The sequence below is a fragment of the Protopterus annectens genome, chromosome 2.part0, assembly GCF_019279795.1.
Source record: "Protopterus annectens isolate FY-2018-M chromosome 2.part0, PAN1.0, whole genome shotgun sequence".
Taxonomy (NCBI): Eukaryota; Metazoa; Chordata; order Ceratodontiformes; family Protopteridae; genus Protopterus; species Protopterus annectens.
This window is the reverse complement of record NC_056728.1, coordinates 1,123,153,192-1,123,166,878: the sequence shown is the minus strand read 5'-3', so window position 1 is coordinate 1,123,166,878 and position 13,687 is coordinate 1,123,153,192. Positions and strand designations below refer to the sequence as shown.

Sequence of the window (13,687 nt, the reverse complement as noted above, 5' to 3'; positions counted from 1 at the left end):
ATATATATATATATATATATATAGATATATATATATCAGTGATGGCGAACCTATGACACATGCCACGACGTTTTGGGTGACACGCCAGTGATCATTAACACCCAAGTTACCAAAAGAGTTACCAAAGGCACTGCTTTTGCTCATGTGAAGTGCACTGAATTATTTTGTGCCAGAAGCGTTTGACACGTCAAACCCAAAAGGTTTGCCATCATTGATAACTATATATATATATATATATATATATATATATATATATATATATCTATATATACACACACACACACACACACATACATATATATATATATATATATATATATATATATATATATATATATATTTGCAGTCTGTAAGGGCAAACACTTTTTTTTCTTTGTTTTTCAGCATGTTGGCTGCTTTGTGTATGAGATCATGGTAATGTGGTCTGGAAATTTGCATTTTACAGGCTTTTGTATGCTCTCAGAGTTGGTACCTATAAATAGCAGGAGGTGTTGGTGGCACAGCCCCACACCCGCTGTGTTGAGGGGCTTATCTCCCTGCAAACAAAATTGTGTGTTGTTTTAAATCTTTTTACAGTCAGTCTAAAAAGATCTACTGTTTTATATTTGTTCGTCCTCAAAAATAAAAGTGATTATGCAAACTTAAATGACTGCCAGCCAAAGTAAGCAACTACTGAGGAAATGCATTTTCAGAACTGACAGGCTACTTTAAGTTATTCAGTGTGTGCATGATTTTCAAAGTACAATTTGAGCTTCTAGGAGAATGAAGCAGTGATGGGGACAGTATGTAGGTAGCTGGCAGTTAGTTCCAGACAGATGAACTAAGACAGTATAAATCTTTATTAGCACAGACTAGAGAATTGAGGAGAGACTCAACAAGGAAAAGCAGAAAATAATCTGATGGTTCAGTATTCCTTAATAGTGGGTAATATAAAGTTCCATACTGGGGCACAGATAGAATGTCATAAATTAGAGTGGAAAAAGTTGGGTGTTTTAAAAAAGAATGGTACGCCAGCATGCGTAATTTATTGCATGCCAGCAGATTAGCTTTTTTCCTGCATTTGCAGTGATGTAATAAATACAGTTTTGCATGATTTGAAGTTTGAGTGTTTGTGGTGCATGTGGAGCCAATAATTGGAAGAGAATATTTAAGTGTTATCAGGACACTGTTATCAAGTGCTACTCTGTCCTGCTTAATTTGTAGGTTCATGATTAAATGGCATCTGTAAAGTAGAGACAAGATCTTGTTATCTGGTTAAGAATGGGAGTAGAGGAGGTTAATCAGGGAGTCTAGCCAGATACTAAGAAATTTGATTGTGTCATCTAGTTTAAGCATTTCACAAGTATGTCTTGCAAGGGTGTATCTGGACTTGACAGGATTAAACCATTTTTGAGTATGGCGATCATAGCATTAGATCTGATGTTGTCTTTTCCAACTTTTCCTCAATGAATAGTTTTTGTTTCCAACCTTAGATCTGATTTTGGCCGCTTTCAGTAGACTTTAGGATCCATAGCTCAGGCTCATCCACTTACCCATAATGGCCTCTTGTCCCCAACATTACTTCAGATCTCATTTGCCACTCATTTAGGATGGACATGATTTGTTTTCTCAGGTGCCTCAATTAAGTGTTTTCAATATTTAACTTCTTGTTGTTTCCTTCTTTCTTCTTATATTATCTTAGTTTTTTTTTTCTGTAGCAATACCTCCCATAACAAAAAAACAAAAAATGTAACTGTTAATCTCTTTCTCCTTTGTGCCCCTGGCACTTCCTATACTTGCTTTATCCTAATGATTTTTTTTAGTAATTTCATATTACCATTGTTGTACTTAAGGTACTTCTCTTCTACTATTGTTGGCAACCCAGTACTTTTCTGTAGCTTTATATCTTTTTTCTGGTGGCTTTGTGTAGAGGTTCATTTATGTCCGACAAACCCACTGGTTTTATAAAATGTGTGGCTTGCAGTCACAAAGTGCCTAACTCAGATAGACACCTTAAGTGTATATCTATTACTTAGGAACTGCCCACCTTGAAGACTGCACAATCTGCATGGCATTATGACAGTGGACTGTGGTTGAATGCTGGAACACATTAATTCTCAAGGGTTTTCTCATTCCTGGAGAATTGTATACATATTCAAAATCTTCTTCTGCTTCTGGAGTACCCCCATCTGATAAGAAAACCTGTGATAAATATAAGGGGGCAAACATGAAAAACATAATGAGAAAAGTAAAGAGACAAGGAAGCGGTCCTCTAACTGCTCTTCTTTTTCAGTTTTGTCTTCATCTCCATCTGTCAAACTTTCAAGGCCCTCTGATCCGACAGCCTCTTTGGATCTAATTCCTTTGTGATCCAGGACTCTGCCCTTGCCAGAACCAAGGATTTCTCTAGAGCCAGGCTTCTCTAGAGTGCATTTCCCATTTCTACATGAGAAACCCAGACAAAAATCTTCTAGACCTCCATCCATATCTCCTTCACGATCTACCAGAAGTTTCACAGAAGCTGATGTCAATAGAATGATGAGGAAATTCCTCAGGACCCAAATTCAGTTGGTAGATCACCCGGCTCTTTTTCTTCCATCAATCCCGTGAGCTTTGGACCTTCCCATTGCATTTTGCTTCTCCTGCTCCAGTCTGGCCTTTTGCTTCAGGACCTTTGGATCCAAGATTTCCTGGATTGTCCATGTCAGATCTCAAGTTATGGTCTTTGTTGACTCTTACATCTTCTCTGATCCAACCGCTTTTTAGCTTCCTTTGATGCAGAGGGCAAGGGTTTGACTCTGAAACTGTTGGAGCTGTCCCTTCTTCTTAGGGCTGCGGCATTGGATAGCTCATCTGAGGCTTCAGTCTTGGAGTGGAGTTCAGTTAGTGCACTTGTTCATCACAGTCAGGCAGCTTTGACTCCTACCTGGTTGTCCCTGGGTTCTCCCTCAGCTTCTGTTTTTCCAGGCAATATAGAGAGCTTTCTTCAGTACTGGAGACTGGACATCTTTCCCTGTTTTTCTCTCTGTCTCTCTCTCTCTGTATATATATATATATATATATATATATATATATACATATATATATGTTTTTTTTATTCCATCCACTCTTCAACTGGCTGCCATGGGCCTGATCCTGCTCAGGCTATTCCATTGGTACAACTGGTTAATACGTAGGAAGTTTTTAGGCTATTAGCCCTGAGGCCCTTACAGGCCTAGCCAAGAATTTAGCCAATGTTCTGACAAGTTAGCATGCCTCAAAATAGTCCCGATTCAGGACACACCTTGCTCTTCCAAGTCCTCCCTTGAGCATCCCCATGAGAAGGTTCCTTGGAAGCATAAGTGCAAGAAAATTTATATCAACTCCTCTCATAGTTGTTGACAGAAGACATGGATTTTGATGAAAGAGAGGGGTCCCCAGATCATCACTCGAGGATGTCTCATTTGGGGAATCCTTAAACTTCTGAGACAGAAAGGAGCTTGTTCTTCTGAAGCCCCTTCTCGAGGAATCCATTTTACTCAAGGCTTTTGGAGCAGGTTCAGCTGCTTCCTGGGTGATTCTCCAGGCTGATGAGATGTTGGATCTCTTCTGTCACCAAGCAAGGAAAGCATTGGATATAACAACTCATTCACTGAAAAACTTACAGATACCTTGTAGCCCCTAAAGACCTTGCTTACTGGAGCAAGGCCTGGCAGTGGAAGCCTTGGTAGTAGTGGCAGCCACCAAAAAAAAAAAGCTTGTCTAAGAGTGCTCATCTGTCCATCTCTTTAACAGGGAGTCTAGGACCTTGGACAGATTTGGGAAGTGAGTATATGTTTTGGTGACCTTTGCCCTGTGGTCATTGAACTATTTGACCAATGACCCAATTCCAGAGGATCTTGACAAAGGAGCTTTGCAAGTCCCTGACTGGGTCAGTGTCCGTGGAGCACAAAAAGACTTTGGATTTGCAACTGGCCACCCTTCAATCAATATTGAATGCCTCCATGTGACTGATTTCTAACACAGAGGATGATGTTTTGAGAGCCGCAGGTGCAGTCATAACACTTAAGAGCATAACTGGATGCCTGTCATTTTTACTGAGGCCTTTAATAAATATTTTTTCAATGCCCCTTTTGATGGCTTGACTGTTTTCGACCCTAAGATAAAGGACTCACTTTCCAGAAGTGAGTAGGATGGGAATATGATTTCTGCCACGGGCATTCATTTTTCTTCCCCCAGAGGACTTTCTTTAGAACCAGAAATGGGGTAAAAAGCTATGGTTCCAGAAGTCCCAAGGATTTCCCAGGGTACTTCTTTAGAGAGATCTCCCAGAAGTAGAGGGGAGGTACTGTAATTGCAGGTGTCACACTTGTGGCAGAGGAGCCCCACATTACTAAGGTTTCTGGGGTCCTTTTGCTGAGAAGCATTACCAGTGTTCCTGAATGGTTGTCCAACTGCTGCACTCTTTAGGCAGTCAGGTGGCATGTGTCTGTGCACCCAGAAGCCTGGATATTAATCACCAAAGTTGTCTGGGTGCAAACTATTGCAACCATAGGTCATCACCTCCCCTTTATTTTACCACTCCCACAGTAAAGAAATTTCCCAACATGCCACCCTCTCAAAGAAGCATCACTAGAAATAGAAAAGCTAAGAAAGCTAGTAATCAAAGAGATCCGTCCAAACCAGCAAGGATTCGGAACTTACTTAAGGTTCTTTTTGGTGCCAAAAAAGAATGGGGACCTCAGACCAATCTTGACTTTAGCCAGCTGAACTAATATGTTAGACATTTCAAGTTCCAAATAGTCACAGTACAGTCTGTCATCCCACTTCTGAAGAAGAACAATTGGGTGTGCTCAATAGATCTCCAGGATATGTGCTTCCACATCAAAATGGATAAGCAGTTCAGAACATTCCTCCATTTCTGGCTGGGAGCTAGACATTTTCAGTTCAGATCCCTGCCCTTTGGCCTCACCACAGCTCCCCAGATTTTCATCAGATGCGTGGTAGTGTTCATAGTTCATCTCACACTTCGAGTTCATTGTGTTCCCTTATCTAGATGACTGGCTCCTAACTGGTCAAATCAGGTCTCTTATAGTCCAGGCAAGAAACTATCTGCTTCAACTTTGCTCCATTCTAGACATTATGAAAAATTACAACAAATCCAAGTTCACACCAGTTCAAGCAATGGAGTCCATAGGAGCTCACCTGAATATAACAGTACTGATAGCACAACTGCTGCAGAGAAGAACATACACCTTGATGAATCAAGGCTTACAGCTTCTATCTCATCACACAGCACTGGCCAGGCTAGTATTACAACTGCTGGGATTGATGGCAGCTTCCATCACCTTGGTCCCCATGGCATGACATTATATGAGGGTGCTGCAGTGAACACTTTATGTTCAGTGGTCTTTCAGACATCAGCCCATGTCTTTTCTGATTCATATATCAAAAATTTGCAGAGAAAACTTAACGTGGTAGATTTGGCCACAGACCCTAGCTCAAAGGCATCCATTTGTTTCTCTCCCACCTGAGGCCACGGTGACCACTGACACTTCCCATTTGGGGTGAGGGGAGTTACATGGGAATGATAGTGCAAGGTACATGGTCTCCTACTTGAGGCCAATCTTCACATCAACATCTTATAAACGAAGGTAGTCCTCCTAGTGCTGCAGACCTTTCAGGATGTTCTCTATCTAGGGGTGATCTCTATCCAGACAGACACCATGACAGTAGTGTGGTACATTAACAAACAAGGGGGGACACATTCATATCCATTATGTCAAGAAGCGATAATGATTTGGCAAAGAGCAATGCCTTCCAAAGGCTTTCTGATAGCAATGCACATACCGGGAAAGTCCAATGTTTTAGCAGACAGATTGAGTAGAACTCTGCTATTGCTTCACAAGTGGTGTCTCAGATGACTGCATATAGATAGGAAGTGGTAGTCCAAGGATAGTCCATTGGAAAACTTCAGAAGAAACTGGGTAGAGAGAGGACTGAATGTGACATAGTGCAATTTTTTAAAGCTACCATTTATTGTTTTATTGTAGTGAAGTTGTGAACACAGAGGGAAAGCTCATTAATAGGCAGTGTCTGATCTACAAAGTCAAAGAATATGAAGAAGTCAGTGAAAATGGCTCTGGTTGGGCTGTGTGCATTCATTGAATGGTAAATTAAATCTTGTTGGAGTAAACAAGTGTTAGTGCCTTGACAGGTTCTAACTCCACACTGATGACTGTTAGAAGACCATAGGCTTCTGTGCATTCTTGTACTTGAGAAGCTATCTTTTCTAGAATTTTTGCTGAAGACAGAGATTTACAGTAATTTTGAATGAGTCTGAGAAGAGCTGTAGTTTTTTTAGAAGTTGGCATGAAATAGCTTTTTTTTCCAGAAGTCTGGGAATATACCAGTAATGAGATACCTGTTGATGATGTGTTGTAGGAAAGGGGAGATAAGAATATTAATTTTCTTCCAGAAGATATTATGATTTCCATGCAGAACTTCTTAATGTTTTATCAGTTAGGAAACATTTGTTTTGCTTGCCAACTGTTTGCATTTTTTTCCTGGTGAAGGGTGATTGCAATGACACAAGGAAAGTTTCCACAGTTGTAATAAAAAGTAGCTGGGGAGCACAACATGATAAAAAGCACAGAGGAGGACATTCAGTCAGGGTATTAGCAGGACAGTAGCTAAGCAGCATGTTGATTCATACCTTGTTATGGAAACTCTGGATAAAATTGACTGCTGGAGGTAAGGCATACTGTGTGGTGTCTTAAAGGAGAGTTTTGAGCAAGAAAAGTCTGAAAAGAGGGAGAAAAAGGGCTCAGAAATCAGGTGCTTTTGAAAGTATGGATTATAGCACAGTTACCATGCAATACAAAGTGAAAGTATAATAGCTGGTATATCATTTGTATAGCATGTGCAGACAGTGGCATACACCTGTCCCTGCAGAAGTCCAGCAGTATTCAAATAATCCAGAGCCTGCTTAAAACTGCACTAGAAGTAAATGTACACAAATTCAAAGGCTAGTTTTAGTCCACTAGAATATGTAAGACAGTTGGCATACAAAAGCACTTGCAGGCAGGCAACCTAAAGAATGCAGAATGCATTTGCATATGCATTTACAGAAAAGCAGCAATCTGTGATAATTACTGCAGGGTGTAAGGGTTTAAATAGAAGATTACCCAAATTACCTCCTGTCCCCCCATCATCTCTTTTTATACACCTAACTGCCCTCTCTGAAGCTTTAACCAGTTCCTCTTGGAAATCTACAAACCCAAAAGATCAATTGGCCAACACCTCTATAGGTATTTGTTGGCCTTAGCCTGGAACAAACAGCCAGTGACCATCAGAACTATATTTTATACTCAACAATTTCAAAAAAGCCGTAAGAGAAACTCTACTGAACTCCTGGATCTGCACCTGCCTAAAACCAAGCTAATCTTCTTTCTGCGTTGCTCCTCATAACATTTAGTCTTAACTTCATTTACCATTGTTCTTTCTACTCTGTTTATGAACTGCTTCCCATCCACCCATCTTTGTTTTGTTGTTTTTTTCACTTATTTATTTACTCCTGAGCTTGCTGACCTGATCTGCTTTGTACTGTATCTGTATATGTGTCTATGGCAACCACCACAGATTTCTAGTATTACTTACCTCTCTGTCTGCTGACTTATTAATTTTGTATTGTATTTTAGAATTTATAATGTTATGCTGATACCTCTGTATTTAAGTTTTGCTTGGATTTGAAGATCTTTGTACATTGTATTTGAAGATGTTTGTACATACTACTGTACAATGTGTACATATTATGCTATGTTTTTATTAGTGTTCAGTATGGAGCTTTTTCTCCCTGGGCCTCCACTGAAAAAGGGCTCAGGCTCAGTTGGACACACCTGGTTAACAAATGTCAAAATAAATAAAATAAAAATTGTATCACTTAAGACAGGCTACAAAACATCTGCATAAACAATCAAACCATAACTGTATAAGAAAGCAAGAAAGGATGACTCAAATCAACAATGCAGAGCTTTATCCCATTTAAGTGATCAAAGTTTTAGAACTTCGAAACTCATATGGCTGAAACCATATGATCGAAGTTTTAAAACTTTGAACATCTAAACAGAGATCTCCATACAGTGCAGAATGGGAATATTTCCTTTTCGTCGTTGTAGTACAATCTTGGAGTTGGTATATTTTAATAGCGGGGGGTGTGGGGGGTGCAGTGGGGCTTGTCCCTCTGCATAAATGTGTATTAATTTCTTTCTTTTTTTTTTGAAGGCTTGAAGTTTTAAAACTTCGGCTATATAGTCCGGCCATATGACATTCGAAGTTTTGAAATTTCGATTATTCAAAGCAGACTCATATATATATATATATATATATATATATATATATATATATATATATATATATATATACATACACATACATATATGTTTCTACAGTGGCTTTTATTTATTCATGCACACGAACAGCAGATTGTATTCCCTTTTGTTTATATAATGCAGTAGTAACAATGCCAGAACGATGGTTATTTATTGTTTTGGACTTGATCATGTTATTAAATTTAACTTTCGTTTATTTAAATGCCGATGCTTAGCTGGGTGTCTTCTGCTACCACATTTAATTGTTTTCTGTTCTTCACAGACTAAAAGAAAAGCATATCCTCCTCAGTGCTGATGGTCCTTACAGAAATATTTTGAAATTCAAGCCACCCATGTGCTTCACCATGGAAAATGCAAAGCGTGTAGTCGATGCAATTGATGAACTTCTAACAGGTATTTATCGATCAAACACACTTATTCAAGCATATATTTGGTAAAACATCAGAAGAGCGACTTAACAACAATATAATGTGATTCAGTAATGGTTACTAGGATGTTCTCATTTTCTTCTTGCTCTTGTTATTGCAAAGAGTTGTAAAAGTTCTGGATGACACCTGGAAAAAAGAAATTGTGTTTCCTTCTGTGTAGCCAAATGGATTACCTGCTTCTGAATTGTGGGAGTAGTTGAAAAATAGCATATTTATTTACGGAGAGGAAATAAGTCAAGATTTCCTGTGAAAGCTGCAGAAACTGTTCTGAAAGTTTTTATTCATTTATTTATTGATTTGGTTTTTATCTTGTTTTAATATATTTTTTTCTTGGAGTGTTAAAAGTTCTGGGTTAGGCCCAGAAAGAAAACCTTTCATTTCATTCTGCAGGGCCAAAGAAATTACGTGTCCACAATGACTGCTAGACCTTTCTAGTCTGCTGCAAACATTTTTAGGATCAGAAAGAAAATACTGTGTTTTCATCTGTTGATACGATAGGGATTGTTAGTGAACCATGGGTAGAGTTGCAAAATCAAATTTATATTTAAGATAAGAAAAAAAAAGTCAAGGTTTCCAGAATCGTCAGTAAGTATTTCTGTTTTTTTTTTGTTTTGTGGTTTGTAGTTCATATAGTTGCAGTGTTTTTATTTTTATCTTGTTTTTTTTTTTTTTTTGCAGTGTTCTTTTTAATTTTAATATTTTAATTGCAGTTTAAATGTTGTAGGTTAGGGCCAGAAAGAAAAGTTTACATTTCTTTCTGAGGGACTAGGTTATGGACTGAGTGAAAGAAAGAAAACCTGGTATTTCCTGAGAATAATTAATTTGGGAAGATACTGGAGCATGAATGATTGGTTATTTCAAGATCAGATTGATGGATAAAATGTTTTTCTTAGAGATTTCTCTCAGATGAAAATAGAAAAACTAGAACATAACTTGACAGTTCTCATCGACTGTCAGTGTGTTGTCCAGGAACTCTCTTAAACCTTTGACCTTATAAACACTTGTTCCATCCATTCCATTTTTTATATAATAATTTTAACCTGCACTCTTGACATGTGTGCACATTAACTGTCACCTCTGCAGCTTATGCTTACTGTGCTAGAGCTGGGCCTCATGTCCCTTGAGAATTTAGAAGAATTCTTATACTGTCCCTATCTTCTGCAAATTAGAACCCACTACTCCACCTTCCAGTACTATTTATGTCTTTGACAACCACTTATCTGTAGCTTATTGCCTAGAGTCTGTCCCTCTGTCTTTATGGTTATTCTGTAATGCCCCTTCCCACCGTAAACATCTCACCTCTGTTGACTAAAACATCCTTTATTCCTATCCTGTCTTCTGCCAACACTCCAATGTCTCATCACTCCTGATATCCACTCTACCTACTCATCCAGAGTCTCTCCTCTTTACTTGCCTAGCCTCCCATTCCTGTCTTATGTGTTCCTGCTGCTGAATCAGTCCAACATACAACACTTCTCTAACATATCTTTGCCTAATCTGCTAACCCCAATTCTTGCCCCTACACCTCCTACTCCAGAATCCTAGATAGACAGCTCCTGTATCTACAATTGCCTTAATGATGGTGCTTTACTTCCCTTTGTCTGCTTGGGCAACACTGGAAATGAAAAAATACTTCACAAACTGAATAAACATAAAAAAGCAACCGATGTAAGAACACCACAAACTCTATTTATTACGTGCTTTTCGTCCAGCACAGTGGCTGGACTTCATCAGATAAAAGAATCAACTTCCTAGACACTCTTAAATGTTTCAACAATCCAGTCATGTGATCAATGTCTCAATTAAACCTCTTAACAATGTTCAATTAACACATCACTTGATAAAAGTTCTACCATAGTTAAAAACACAGAGTTAAAAGCCCTGACTAAAGAACAATATAATACATTCTCCACTAAATAAAAAACCTTCATCCTTCACTGCTCAATCAACAGTAAATTTATTTATAACTGGTGTATTAAAATAAAAAAAATATAAAGCATGTTAAAAATAAAACCATGGTTAATATATAACCATTGTAAATAAATAAATGCTTTAGGTGTGGGACTAACCCTTAAACTCATCACTTAATTTAAGTAAATTATCTCCACATACATTTTAATTTTAAGTATGGGAGAATAGTGCATGTTTCATTTATTCCTGGGAACTGATTAGCATTTAATCGAAGTTGCCATAACAACTCAAGTTGTTCTACAAGTAGTGATGCTGGTCCTTCATGTACATTTTCACTAATCTGGTCTATAACCTTAAACTTAAATTTATGGTTAGGTGAATTTTCTATGTGCCTAGCTAGTGCGTTCTGTTTCCCCCCTCCTAATAGCGTATAAGTGTTCATAGAGTCTTTCTTTTAACTTTCTATCTGTTTTCCCTATATAGAAAAAAGGACAGAGAATGCACTGAGTTAGGTATACCACCATTTTACTGTTACAGTTGTACCGACTTGTGATGGAATACTTGTGGTTACCTATAGAAAAATGTTGTCCCGTTGCAATGGATCCACAGTAGTTACAGTTTTCACATTTGAACATCCTTGGGGTCCTTGCAACCTTCACTATAGGAGTTTCTATTACGTTTTTCAAGTTTTTGCCCTTCCTGTAAGTAACAATAGGTCTGTGGCCTATCTTATTAACTAATTCAATCTCATTTTTTAACAGGTTCCAGTTTTTGCTGATAATTTTCTTAATTTCAACTGTGTCAGTACTAAAAGGTACAGTGAAAGTACTATTGTATTGACCACCTTCCCTTGAAAATATGTTTGTATGGATGGTAGATGTTACTACCCTCTCCTCCATAATTAAATCCTTTTCTGTATTTGTGGTGCTAGTTCCACATAAACAAAGTATTGGTTTATAAAAACCTGTCTGACGTTTATGTGACACTTCTATTACCACTTCATTAACAAAACCTGTGGGGTATCCTCTTTGCAAGAACATTCCAGGTAAGTTCTGGCATTCAGTGCAAAAATCTTCATTTTTGTCACCATTCTGGCTGCTCTTATGAGCTGCCCTTTTACAACTGATTTTTTTTGTACTGAATGGGTGTGCACTTTTGTAATGCAAAGAATACAAACTATTGAAGCACAAAAAGCTCCAGCTAGAAATAGAGTATTTACAGAAAATGTAAAAATGAATATAGTTCTAAAAGGTCTGAGGTCCTGGCAGTATCTGACAGGACTGGTGTCAGGATCGCAATTTCATAAAGACCTGCTGCACTTGTTTTACAAGCAAGGGAAAGAACTAATCGAGCTTATTTGTAAACATTATCAAGTTCAAGTAGACGAACTATCTAAGGAAGTGGAACAGCTAAGCAGGGATGTACTAAGTCATTATAAGATAGGCCACAGACCTATTGTTACTTACAGGAAGGGCAAAAACTTGAAAAACTTAATTAAAACCCCTATAGTGAAGGTTGCAAGGACCCCGGGGATGTTCAAATGTGAAAACTGTAACTACTGTGAAAAACTGTAACTACTGTGGATCCATTGCAACTGGACAACATTTTTCAATAGGTAACCACAAGTATTCCATCACAGGTAGGTACAACTGTAACATTAAAATGGTGGTGTACCTAGCTCAGTGCGTTCTTTGTCCTGTTTACTATATAGGGAAAACAGATAGAAAGTTAAAAGAAAGAATCTATGAACACTTGCTCGCTATTAGGAGGAGGAAAACAGAGAACGCAATAGCTAGGCACATAGAAAATTAACCTAACCATAAATTCAAGTTTAAGGTTATAGACCAGATTAGTGAAAATATACATGAAGGACCAGCATCACTACTTTTAGAACAACTTGAGTTGTTATGGCAACTTCGATTAAATGCTAATCAGTTCCCAGGAATAAATGAAACATGCACTATTCTCCCATACTTAAAATTAAAAAGTATGTGGAGATAATTTACCTAAATTAAGTGATGAGTTTAAGGGTTAGTCCCACACCTAAAGCATGTATTTATTTACAATGGTTATATATTAACCTTGGTTTTATTTTTAACATGCTTTATATTTTTATTTTTAATACACCAGGTATAAATAAATTTACTGTTGATTGAGCAGTGAAGGATGAAGGTTTTTTTTATTTAGGGGAGAATGTATTATTATATTGTTCTTTAGTCAGGGCTTTTAACTTTGTTTTATCTATAGTAGAACTTTTATCAAGTGATGTGTTAATTGAACATTGTTAAGAGGTTTAATTGAGACATTGGTCACATGACTGGATTGTTGAAATGTTTGAGTGTCTATGAAGTTGATTCTTTTATCTGATGAAGTCCAGCCACTGCGCTGGACAAAAGGCACTTAATAAATAGAGTTTGTGGTGTTCTTACATCGGTTGCTTTTTTATGTTTATTCTGCTTGGGCAACATTGTATAATTTTGAGGTTCTTTATCAGATATCTTCACCACATTCATCTAATGACCATAAAAGTGTAGAAGTTCAGTTCTCAGTTACTGCTATCCTAACTTACTTGGATGCGCCTTTTCATCAAGTTCTTCTTCTTTGCCATTTGCAACCAAACTGCACCAGCATGTATCTTAAGCATGGAAGACATTGATTTGTTTTTTAGGTGCATACTTATCTTTCTGCATGTTTCTACTGTTAGAGTTTCACCTCTAGCTCCACATACTCTGCTATAGAAAATACATCTGTATTTATCTAGATATAGATATATACAACAAAACAGGACAGGCAGAAAAGAGGTGGAAACTCAACACTCTGTCTACATATCCTTCTGCCCATTACATTCCAGGTTGTCATTAGCTGCAATGTCTTTTATGGCTCAGCTCCTCTACTGCTAGGACCTGGCAATCTTTCTCTTTCTGTTTTGCCCTCACTATCCTATCCAACATGCTAGCTCACCCAATACCCTCACCAGTCTACTTGTACTGTCCCTGTGGA

The 13,687-nt window shown here is 37.9% G+C and overlaps 1 protein-coding gene across 1 annotated transcript in view; it reads left to right on the top strand.

The window, feature by feature from the left end:
- The window catches only part of ETNPPL (ethanolamine-phosphate phospho-lyase), a 276,355-nt gene that overhangs the window by 200,073 nt on the left and 62,595 nt on the right, over positions 1 to 13,687 (top strand). The window contains exon 11 of the mRNA XM_044061317.1: positions 8,611 to 8,741. Within this exon, the coding sequence (XP_043917252.1) occupies positions 8,611 to 8,741 (131 nt within the window). The remainder of the gene's footprint in view (positions 1 to 8,610; positions 8,742 to 13,687) is intronic.